At 27.7% G+C, this 12,545-nt stretch overlaps 2 protein-coding genes across 3 annotated transcripts in view; one reads left to right on the forward strand and one right to left on the reverse strand.

Moving 5' to 3' along the window:
* Positions 1-3,101, forward strand: part of LOC107447760 (transmembrane protein 145) — a 34,022-nt gene extending 30,921 nt beyond the window's left edge. Inside the window, exons 12-13 of the mRNA XM_043040603.3 lie at positions 567-716; positions 2,599-3,101. Of these exons, the coding sequence (XP_042896537.2) occupies positions 567-716; positions 2,599-2,682 (234 nt within the window). The 3' untranslated portion in view covers positions 2,683-3,101. The remainder of the gene's footprint in view (positions 1-566; positions 717-2,598) is intronic.
* Positions 3,102-6,693: 3,592 nt separating this feature from the next.
* Positions 6,694-12,545, reverse strand: part of LOC107447763 (cytoplasmic dynein 1 intermediate chain) — a 29,129-nt gene continuing 23,277 nt past the window's right edge. For both annotated transcript variants that reach the window (XM_016062766.4, XM_016062765.4), the window contains 3 exons: positions 10,324-10,464; positions 8,125-8,250; positions 6,694-7,328 (listed from right to left, as the gene is read on the reverse strand). In XM_016062766.4, the coding sequence (XP_015918252.1) occupies positions 7,164-7,328; positions 8,125-8,250; positions 10,324-10,464 (432 nt within the window). In that variant the 3' untranslated portion in view covers positions 6,694-7,163. The remainder of the gene's footprint in view (positions 7,329-8,124; positions 8,251-10,323; positions 10,465-12,545) is intronic.

Raw genomic sequence — 12,545 nt, forward strand, 5'->3', positions numbered from 1 at the left:
TTAGAAGACGCTATACTGGTAACACTTTTCCTGGCAAATTATGTTTTCCCACCATTGATATATAAAAGTTAATATTATTTTAAAAATGAAAGACAATTGAGTTCAGGTAAGACCATGAACGAGAGTAAACCCTGAAGTTTCTAACGCCGAAAAAATATTTTCAAAATATCACACTGCAAATAATTTATTTTAGGAATACTTTTCCACTGCGAGTTACTGCAATCATTTATTTACATTTTGAAAACATATTTTTAGTATTTGAAACTTTAATAGATTACTTTAGGTCTACCTAAACTTAGTTTTTCTATATTTTAAATTATTTGGGCAGGTAAAAAAGAATTTGTCTTAACTTGTCTCCTGCATTATAGTGTCCTTTTGAAAGTGGTCACAAATTACTTAAATCACTACTTGTTCTAAAATCCATAGTTGATAAATGAATTTTTAGATTTCTTTTTTTTTGTACAAAAATATTTTAATTACATTATTTAATATAATAAATAGCTGTATTAAATCATAATACAATTATTTCTCGCATATTTGGATAGTTTTTTTTCTTTTCTTCACAGATTGGTGTAATGCTACAATCTAATGGCAGGACTCCAATTGGAGATAATTCATTAGACAAATTTGCCCATCATCCATATGCCCTTACATCGCCAAACCCCACACCTAATTATGCAGCTATATTTGGAATCGCTGCTGCTGCTACAGAGATAGTAAGATATACTTTTGTTGCATTTATGTTCATCAGAATTAATTCTTTTATTAAAGAAAAATATTTTTTTTTGCTCAAAAAAAGCAGAAGAATTAAAAAATAAATAATACAAGTAGGTGGAAATATATAGTTTACTACATTCAGCTCTTAAGAAAATATTATACTCATAAATTACGAAATTAGTTGTGAAGTTCGTCAACAGATGGAAGTGCTGAATGAAAAAACTATAAAAAATTGTCTTCTGCTTTTGCGGATGTTAATTCTGATCGAAATATTTGCATGAGAAATAGTTAGGCTGTCCTTAGGATTCAGCATGTTTTTGTTGCAAATAGTGGTATAGATATATCGATGGATGTAAACATAACAAACTTTTTAACTTGGTAAGAAAATATTGAGTTTTCTAAGAACGTGGTTGAATTAGTGATGTAACGAATAGTGATGGGGACGAACAATCGGCCAAAATTTAGGCCGAATACCGAATATTCGGTGGCTGAATACTTACTTTTTAAAAATTTCTCTTTTGATTGTAATTTTGTAATTAAAGTAATTTTCAAATTTTAAATTAAAAATGAAATAAATATTAACAAAATTGCTTTTTTAATCTTTGTATATTTAAAATTTTTTTTAACAACTTGATTTATTTTTTGTAATAATTTAAATATCTTGATGCCAATAACAAGGCAATATGGCTTTTATAAATCTAAATAATTAATGATAGCATATTTTAGTTATAGTTATACTTGTAATTTATATGCTATTTTATTTAAAATAAAAACTCATTACTACTGTTAAATGTATTCTTAACTTTCTTTTTTGTCAGAAAAATTATTAAAACCCAGAAAATTAAGAACTTTTTAAATAGTTTCACTTTTGAAATTTTAATTTTGTAATTAAATAATTTTCAAATTTTAAATAAAATATGAAATAAATATTAACAAATTTGCTTTTTTAAACTTTCTATATTTAAAAAAAAATTTAACAGCTTGATGTATTTTTTGCTCTTGCAAGTACAGTATACAGTGAGCGTTTATTTTCTGAAGCTAATAATATATATGAAACCAAACGAAACAGACTTCTTCCTATAAATGCTGAAAAAATATTGTTCTTGCATCATAATTTCAGACTTTACAATGATAAATGATTTTTTTATACCTGTAAACCATATGTATCAAGAGATCCATTAAATGGATAATTAATGTTTTACATTTATAATAAATAATTATATAATCATATATTTCTAGTGCATATTATTGATAAATAGATATTATTAAGGGAATCACAAATAAATTTTAATTGCCGATTCAGATAGTATTCACACTTCTATTTAACAAACTATATATATTTGTATTTTAATGTAAAAGATTCCAATGCTTGTTTAAATACATATGATGATAAATTTGAAACAAGTAAACATTTTTATTTACGTAACATTATTAAATACACTTATGTATTATACAACTAAATTGAGTAAATGTTAGATTTTCTAATAATTAATGCAGTGAAATGTAACTCTGCAATATTCATGATTAAATATATTTAAAAGCACATTTAAAAAAATATCTTTCTTTATTATTATGAATTTATTCAACTAAATATCTAATAATATTCATATTCAGCCGAATAACTTCAGTAATCGGCTAGGCAGAATATTCGGCAAAAGGGGCGAATATTAGTTACATCCCTAAGAGAAACCAGTGCAGTACATAATAATGGAGTCATTAATTTTCAACTATGGACGTGAGTTGCGTTACCACAAATCGGTTTATAAGTAAAATTTAATAGTTTTTTTAAAAATGAACTATTTAATACATTTCTTAAGTTCGTTTAGTTAAAAAAATATAGTTATTATTTTATGATATCCTTCTAATTTTTTTTTTTTACAGCCACCATATGTGAATGGTACAAGACCAACGGCACCTTCTGCAGCACAAATTAATAATCAAAATGAAGCAACAACTACAACATAACCTAAAGCATTTTCCATCAGGACTAAAAATTTCTTTAGTTCAACTTTTTGAGGGACTTGATGCAAGAAAAGGGAGTATAGATCCAAAAAATCATTGACAAGAGCTTAATAAAATTAAAAAAAAAAAATCGGTAATTTTTTGCTACACTATTCAACTTGCACTCCAGGAGTGGTGTTACATTTGTGCCTGGCTCTTACACATAAAAAAGATATACAACCAAGAATGCATTATTATTGTAATTATTGTTTTGGAGAATTTAGACTTACCCGATTTTTGCACTTGGTCCCTCAATTTCAAAAAAATTGTACATATGAATGTTATGATTTTTAGCTATCATTCTAGCCTTCAGGTGTTGATTGTATTTCACTCTATTTTGTAAATAGTATTCCCAATTGAATATTAAACTTTATTGTTGTTAATATGTTTAATCACCATTTTCCTTTAGGTGAGATTCAAACCATTCTAAGTTTGAAAAAATTGCATTTAGTTATGAATGGTGGTTCTTTTTTTTTTTTTTTTTTTCTTCATATTTTTTTTCCCTAGCAGCAGTCTATTGAATTATAACCTTATTAAAGTTATAGGAACATTCAAACTTCTATTATAAAATTGATCATATTAATTTTAATATTAGGATCATAAACTTTTTTTTTTGTTTAAAAAAAATGGGAAAATACAGAAAAATGAGTTTAAAATTTAACCAAATTAAAAACCCCATTTCATGGAGCATTTCTCTAAAACTTACAATAAGTAACGTAAAAAATATTATAAATTTGAAGATTTAAATTTTTTTTTTTGAACTAAAGTTCTTTTTTTAAGCTTTGTTTAATAATAATTGTCCTTGTTTGGACATAATTTTTAAAGCAAATTATCACACATTTAAACAAATTTGCTAAGTGAATAAATATTTTATCAAACTAATGTACAGAAATTTAAATCCATGGGATTTTTGTTTTGTTTTGTAAGTCAAAGAAAACTTTCTAACTCATCTTTGGATTGTTATAATAATGCAGAGCTGCAGTGGGTCAGGGTTAGAGTGTTCGCCTCCCAATGAGGTGAGCCAGGTTCAAATCTTAGCACTAGCTGGTTCATAAAAATTATACTTCGGGGCTCAAACAGACGACAATGCTGACATAAAATATCCCAAGTGGTAGACTGATCATGGGTTAGAACCCCCTTGCCGTTGGCTAAGTGTGGAAGGTTTTCCTCTCCATGTAACATAAATGTGGTTTAGATCCATTAAAAAAAACCTCCATAAAGGCTAGTATGTCCTAGTACTTGATCCAGAAGTTCCTTTTTCTTCTGGGTTGGGTTCAAAATTACGAGGCCATTGAGTTGAGCATTGATAGTCACAAACTCAGAATCGTGTCGGGTGTTCAATGCCGGTTATTATAGAAAATAAAGCAGAGCGCAATGAGGAACCTGCATGCTTTTTTTTTATGTTTTAAAATGAAACATCATGCCATTTTATGAAGATAGACACCAATTTAAGACCGGTGCAATAACTAGTTATTTTGTTATTAATAGTTGAAATCGCTCGATTAGCCCCGCCCCCTAAATCGCTGCTAGGTTATGAACAGCATTGATTCTGCTCTGATGACGTCACGATACAGTACAACCACAACTCCCATCATGTGAAACGGACGGTGAAAGCATATGCCGCTCCGAGTATAAATTTTAAAAATTAGCGCCAAGCAAAAACTACAAGTGTTGCATTGTATCATGTGCAATAGTTCTACATTAAACACGCCAAATAAATTATTTTTTAGTGTACCAAAAGATGAAAAAAGACAAATTTGGTGCAAAGCCATCAAACGCGATGAAAAAAAATACTCGCAAATTGTCTGCAACTACTGCATTATACTGTTGCTAAGACCATTTTACAGTAACTTACTTAATTATAATTTAATTCTATAAGATTGTTTCTCTGATTGATAAGCTTCTCTGAATGAATAATTCATTATACTGAATTTTAAAATGTTTTTGAAATGCTGTTCAGATCACTTTCTTTCTTTCTTTTCTTTTTTCTTTAAAATGAAAGAATTTTATTCTGACAGAACAGTTGTGTACAGGTTCTTTTTTTTAAAGTCAAAAAATAATTTTATTTGGAAGAAAAAATTATCAAAGTTAAAATAAAAAAGGAAAGGATTTTATATATAGACAAATATAAATAAAAATGAATCAGTATAAAAAGATTAAAAATGAATTTATTTTTTTCTAAAGTTGTTGAAAAAAAATAGTTTCAATTCGACATTTATTTTTTCATTCCTCAATTTTACTTCATTATACTGTAGGGTTTTGAGTTAAAAAATAATTAATTAATTTTATCTGGATGAAAAAATTATGAAAGTTAAAATAAGAAATGATAGGGGTTTAGCTTTATTTATATTTCTTCAAAAAAAAAAAAAAATTCCTGAAAATATTTTAGAAGTTAATAATAAAAAGAATTTTTTTAAAAAAATTTACCTATATTCCAGGTCATATACGATTCATTCCATTCCCTCTAATTGGGATCAACTCATTAAATAAAAACTTTCAAAACAGTTCAGACTCATATATAGACAAATATAAATAAAAATGATTCAGTATAAATAAATAAAAATGAATTTATTTCAAAAGTTGTTAAAAAAAATGTAGTTTCGATATTTATTTTTCATTCCTCAATTTTATTTCATTATGCTGAAAGGTGATCACAAAAATTTTCTCAAGGAGGAGGATGCAACTGATATACACTACATATATATTTAAACTATATATAAATAATATAAGCATGAAAGAAAAACAATTTTTAAAAAATGCGGTTCAAATTAAAACGCCTTTGTAACACATTTTTAGATAGGAAGCTTTGGTTTAACTCCTCCCGTTCGCTGAGATACTGTATCCTGACGTCATAGCAAACCACGCCTCATTTTGTGTCACGTGATGTTAGTTTCGTTTTGGGCTAATTTTAAGTTAAGTTTTTTTTAATATTCGGGTCAGTTTTTTAAATTCTGAATTGATTTTAGGGAGTTTCAAGATATAAACTATTCAAAATAATCAACATTCTGCGATTGCCCGAAGCATGCAGGTTCCTCATTTATAAAAGAACAGAACAGTGTGACATCTCATATGTAGCTTTGAAGTTAAAAGAGTTTTATCAATGTCAAGATACAGAATATGAAGCAAAAAATTCATTTTTCATTCTGTGTCAGTACACTAATGATCAACTGTCTTTGTTAATTAGATACTTTGACATAATGTGTTCTTTATTGTATATAGAATCTAATCTTTGATGCAATGATGATCTTACAAATGCATATTCATTTAAGGTTATAATTGAAGCCACAAAATTTTGTTCGGAAAAACAGCAGGAACAATATTGAACTTGAGTTTTAAGAAGATAGCTTATAAAATTAAAAATATGTATTTATCAATTAAGTTTACAGTGTACAAATTGTAGTCAAAATGACAAGTCCAGTCAAATTATGTTAACTAAGCTAAAGTAAAATGCTTTAAAGACTTTTTAATTTCTTAACATAATTGATACTTGTCAATTATAATATTTCTCCCTGATTACACTATTTCCCTATCTAATAACATGGAAAACCTGGTTTTGGTATGTGGAGAAGACTGCAGGTTAAAATACGACTTTTTAAGTAAATAATCCTCAGGGGGTAAATGAAATTAATATCCAATTTAAATAAATTAAATTACAATATAATTTATTCAAAAACATTAAATAATTACAAATTTTTATGGTTTTAAATCTCACCCAATTTTAATGAAAATTTGAAAAGTGGATTTATGGTTTTAAAATTTTTTAATTAAATTTCTTGTTATCATTTTGGGGAAAAATTCTGCTTTTATAATTTATTTATTCTTTTCTCGAACCAAATAGAATATCATAATTTATAAAGTGAATAAGTGTGGTTTTGAAATTTGTGGTTATGAATATTTAGTGGATATGGGTAAACAGAGCCCAGAATCTCCTGCCATTTGAAATTATGGCTGAAGGAATTATTCAAGATAACTCAATCACACATAAAATAATTTATTAAACAGGACAAGCAAACCTTACAGACAGAAGAAAGTACAACATTGTGTAGAAATAAACAATATGCAAATATAAAGCTTTGGAAGCACATTTAATAAATCCTGAGACAACAGAGACAATAAGTGTAAATACATAGAAACCAGTAAATTATTTACAATATATTTAATTCAGAACAATTAAAATTTAGTAAACATCATGTTTTTAATAAAGAATCACAGGATTGAAGTATAAGGCATCAGAAGCTCTACTCTTATTTTATCACATAGGTTTCCCCCCTCGGAATCTGCAGATTCCAACAAAAATTTAATTTAAACTACAATATAAAAGTATTTAATAAATATAAAAGCATTGGTTCCTTTTCACCATAATAAATAAATTTAGAACAAGTTCAACAAAGGGTGATGAGGAAAATAGATTTTTGGACGGAACTGAAGATGTAAGGCATAACAATTCATCTGACTGGAGTCATTGGAAGGTAAGGAGATTGAGGAAGAGAAGTAACAGGAGCTGGAGAAGAAGATAAAACGTCTCCATTGAAATATGGCTGATTATTTTGAAATTCTTCCAAAGTTTCTGTGAACTTTGACCATTCATCAGGCTTTGGATTTGATAGTTGCTAAAAAGAGATGTTTTGAATAAGCTTAGGCAAATATCTGTGTTTTGTAATTACATCTATCCCAGAAATGTTTTGCAACTGTTGTACGTTAAATATGATCCTTTCATTTAAAGGTTTAAAAATATTGAAAAATGGTTGTTTTATTCGAAATAAGTAAATTCCTAAAAAATTTCAAGGTGTAGTGTAGAATTAAAAGCAATCATTGCTAAACATTCAAAACAAACTTAAATAAAACTATCTTGTTTTCTCTCATTACTTACAATACAAACAACGATTTATGGTTTTTATACAATACAATATTTAAATGTGTATATCTTTTGAATACAATATTTAAAAGTGTTGTAAATCATAATAGAGTAAATGAGAATGTGTTTTTGCAAAATTAATACCAAAAATCATACAATGATAATAGAGAAAAAGCAAAAAAAAAATTTTTTAATTGAACTTGGTTAAAAAAAATAAGGAATAGTTAAGTACGTAACTTTTATAATATAATAAGGTAAATTACCTGAGACATTTTTCCCAATATAAAGCTTTTAAACATTATTAATAAAAAGAAATTATTTTAAACACTTTTTTTTTTGCATAATGCAAAACTCTTTTTTGCAATGGAAAATTAAATACTGAGTTAAGGATAATTTAAAAAAAAAAATATTATGAATTATTTAAATAAAAATTTCCATTTAATAAACAACAAAGCATTATGACTTTTTTAAAAAAAAAAAATTGTATTTTAATCATAAATAGAAAAACAGTTTGTAAACAATAGCGAGATACACCGAAATGGAATAGTTACCTCTCCCACATCATACAGCCAAATTTTACCTAAAGCATCACCAACTGCAACATGTTGTCCAGAATGAGTCCACGATACCCTGTTTAATGCTGGGCATCCATCGATTTGAACGCCAACTGTAGGCAGCTTTTGAATAAATAAATGCAAATTAAATAATATATAAACTATACTTTTTAAAAAAAATTCTAAACAGTAAACTTTCATGAAAATTTTCCAGCAAAACAACTAAATATATAATATATTTAAATTCAGACTAAATGTGCAACACATACACAACTAGAATATTTTTAACTATTTTTGTAAAATATGCTCATGCATTGTGACATTTATTTAAGTCACATTATTTATGCTTGCAATTACATAAATAAAGAAATAACATATAGCTTAAACAAGTTACAATTATTACTAATTGAAGGTAAATTTTTTTAACACATGATATTTTTAATTAAGAGATGTTGGCATGTCATTAAATACAGTAGTGGTGTCAAACTAATGTATAAGAATGTGATATACAAACAAACTTATTTTGGGGGTGTTCAAATATTTTTATGATGGGGGTGGTTAGTGGAGGTAGCATCATTTTAGTATCATGAATATTTTGGCCATATGAGATGCATCCTAATTTTCTTATGAAGGAGGGATATTTATCATAGAAAAATGAGCAAATTCATTTGAGAAAAATTGATTCAGTATTTAGAGAATATGGCCATACTTAGAAATAATGAAAGAAGTCCCTCAGAGTTATCAAGAGAATCATTCTCTTAACATCAAGAATTTCTGTAAAGATAAAAATTTAATGGTTGAGGCTGAGAGGTCGAAGCCCCCAAGTCTCCATTCAAAATTAAAAGTGAACTGTTCCCAACGGATAGTCAGGAGCATGGGAAGAGATAAAATAGCCAGAAATAAAGTCAAGCGCCTGTAATCAATATTAAATTTGAAAATAATTTGGCAAAAGCTAATTGCCAAAAAAACTGTGAGAATTAATATAACCGTGTAACTGAAACATTTTTGTGGCAAGAAAGAATAAACAGTTATAAATAGATTTTGTTGCGACTGTGAATTAATGAGTTAAAAAGATAGCTGTTACATCGAGTGTTAATAAAATATTTATATTTGCTTTTTATAAAATGTAATAAAATTAAATAATTGGTTTCATTTAATTAAGACTCGATTAAGAATGATTTAAAAAATAAATTTAAGAAATTTTAAAAGCTAGGAAATATGTAATGCCTATTGTGGCATCACAATTATATATGCCCAGGGGTCTGTCCTGGCCAAATTTACCACCGTTTAGCAGTACCTTCACAAATTCAACTTTAAAAAAACGGTAGTTTCAGAAAATACTTTTCTTAAAATTTTATTTTTGTATCCCTTCAGAAATGATAAATCCATATTTTTTTGTTGATTTTTTAATATAATTTTTAATTTTCACAAATTATGTCTAAATTTTCACAAAATAGGTACCTCTCAGAAAAACCTAGACAGACCCATGATGCCTATTTTTGGCAATTTTGGACTGCCCCTCTCCTCTTATCAGTATGAATAAGCAAATAACAAACCCCCTCCTATGCTTTCTTACGAAAGTTGCAACAGTCTCCCGTTGGTTTTTGTTTTAACTTTGACATTTATTCTAGTAATCTAGTTTTAGGAATAAATTCAAATAGATGAAACTGTGAATAAAATAAATTTAACGTTTTATTTAATAAAATTTTGAGCAGAATATATTTTAGAAATCTTTTGTGTTCATATCTCTTTACCAATAAAACTCTTCAAAGAAATTTTTTCTTTCCCTGAATTCACTTTTATTCCATACTTAAAATGTTTCCACTTGCAATTTTTGTTGCATTTTTCATTTTGCTATTTAAGAAAATTTTAAAAATAAGGGGACTTTAATGTCTTGTGTAAGCATTGCTCATACTCTCTTATCAACAAAAATAAGCAAATCACAAACTCAAGCTGCCATAAGGTGCTTAAATAATATTTGAACATCTTCAAGTATTTATAAAATATTCCAAGAACACAATTGCATAAATAATTATATATTGCATTTAAAAGCTCAGATAGAAACAAATAACTAATGCGAGTAATTAAAGACTATTGTTAATTGATTAAGCATCAAAACCCATGAACAGCACAATAAATTTGTGTAAATTTTAATAATAAAAAAAAAATTAAAAGTAAGCAATATTGTTTATATACCTCAGAGTCGCAATTTAAATTCCAAAGATCCAGATTACCCAAACCATCGACACAAGCAAATAATGCTGGATGCACCGGTGACCAGCTGACATCAAACACATAATCAGAATTGTGTTCAAATGAGTACAGAGGTTGACTTTTCTAAAAATAAAAAAAGCACAGCAGTTTGCTATAATATTTAATATCAAGTTTAAAATTTATAATTTTACTATAAAACCGAAGTGTATACTTTAAAAAAAAAATTAATTTAAATATATATTTATTTTACATAAATAGAAACAGGAACAAAGACTTACACACTCAGACAGAGAATAAACAGAGAAACCAACACTAAAAATATCAGCTGTATAATAAATAACAAGTCCTACAATATACATACTAAACTTTTTAATGGAATATAAAGGTTTTTATTTTTTTCAAAAGTAGGGGGCTCTCTCCGCAATTGCTTGCTATGAAACAATTCACTTATTGTTAAAATAAGGGACTAAAAGGGCACTTTTCTTACGATTGCTTTTCTATAATTAGATTAAAGATATATCTCCATTATATACTTATATATACGGTTGCTAGCAATAATACATTTAATTTATAGTAATTAGAACAAAGGAAATTAGAAAGTTTTTCTTTTACATGGAAAAACTGTCTAATGTAAACTACTTAATAACTTTAAAAAAAAATATTTGAAACTTGTTTAAAATATAGCTCATTTTCAGACAAAAAGTACACAGCTATAAAAAAAAATTATAATTCATCTGCAAATAGTTTTTGTTAACTGAATAACATAGGAGAAAAAATTCAACCATAAACAACTATTGATCACATCAAATACCATTTGATATCAGAATATTCTTAAAACATTTCTCTAGAAATGCACTAAATTCACACAACTTTTGTCAAATAGTTTTTGAGTTAGAAGAGTGAGAGGTGAAATTGCCTAAAATTTTCTTATAAAGCAGTAACAGGGTTCCCACTCTATGATGAGATTGAAATTCCAGGACTTTTCAAGGACCTCAACAAAATTTTCAAGGACCTTAATCTAAGACCAATTTTAAAAATTATTCTCTTCTACTTTACTAGAAGCAACAATGCTCGTTGTGGCAATAATTAATTTCAAATATAATACCTAAATGCTTTGCCTATATAGAGAGAAGAAAGTATATGTATTATGGACTAAAATTTATATTTTTTTAAAAACAACCCTACTGGTTTTACATATTAATTCACAAAATCATTTTCAGCACAATCTATAACTAACGGTAGTGAGGTGTTAATGGTGAAATCCTTTAATCCTGTGTATTTCCATGTGAAGGCTGCATGAAAGACAGAGCTAAATCTTAGGTATTCCATATTCCATGACTATTCCATAACCCCCTCCTCTCCTCTATTAAACATCGTTTCTGAAATTATTCATCCATAATTTACACAACCTTCTCTAAATGTTATGCAGCAACAATTCTTTCTGAATTCTATCCCATTTTCACCATGTTTAAAAGCATTATTCGGTATGTGTAATCCACAACTGCCAATGAATATGACCTGGTGGGAATATTTCTTTTTTAATTCACACTGAAGCTTCTAATAGAATTTCCAATTGACATAGGGTCCATCCATTTATAATTGAAGTATTTTAGAGAGCTTTTAACCATCATCCATGCATTTGTAAAAAGAGGACAAAATATTTTCTGCAGTTCCATGACCCATAAATTGGGAGGTAAGATACTTAGTGCAAACTTTATTATCAATTCCTTACCATAATGTCCATCTGCTTAGATTGTAGAGACTGATTTAACGTCTCATCAAAGAATACAGTGTAGCAATCAACATTCTTCAGCTCATTTATAAGAATCCCTTTGAAGTATAGTGCCAATCCAAAGGAGCCCAAATAGGCTCACTTTGTGGCACTACAAAAAAATTGTCTCGCTATACAGCTATCAGCAAACATATTGGAGAACAATTTACTAATCCCTTCACAGGAGTTACATGAATAATTACTAGTGATGCACTTCAGACTCCAGAGAATTTCAGCATCAAGCACATTCCTTTTGACCAGATAAGAAGACAATGTTACCTCGGCCACTAACGTTTCTGTTTCACTTGGGGCACACGATGTTGAAGGAGTATTTACACCAGATGAATTAGATGTTGATGTCTTTGGAAAAAGAAAACTCAGGGCATGAGACTGCTTTTTTGTTTTACCTTTCTTTCATGTGTGATTTCAGAGC

This window comes from Parasteatoda tepidariorum, chromosome 6 (assembly GCF_982258835.1).
Source record: "Parasteatoda tepidariorum strain Cologne lab strain chromosome 6, Ptep-v5.0, whole genome shotgun sequence".
NCBI classification, from domain to species: domain Eukaryota; kingdom Metazoa; phylum Arthropoda; class Arachnida; order Araneae; family Theridiidae; genus Parasteatoda; species Parasteatoda tepidariorum.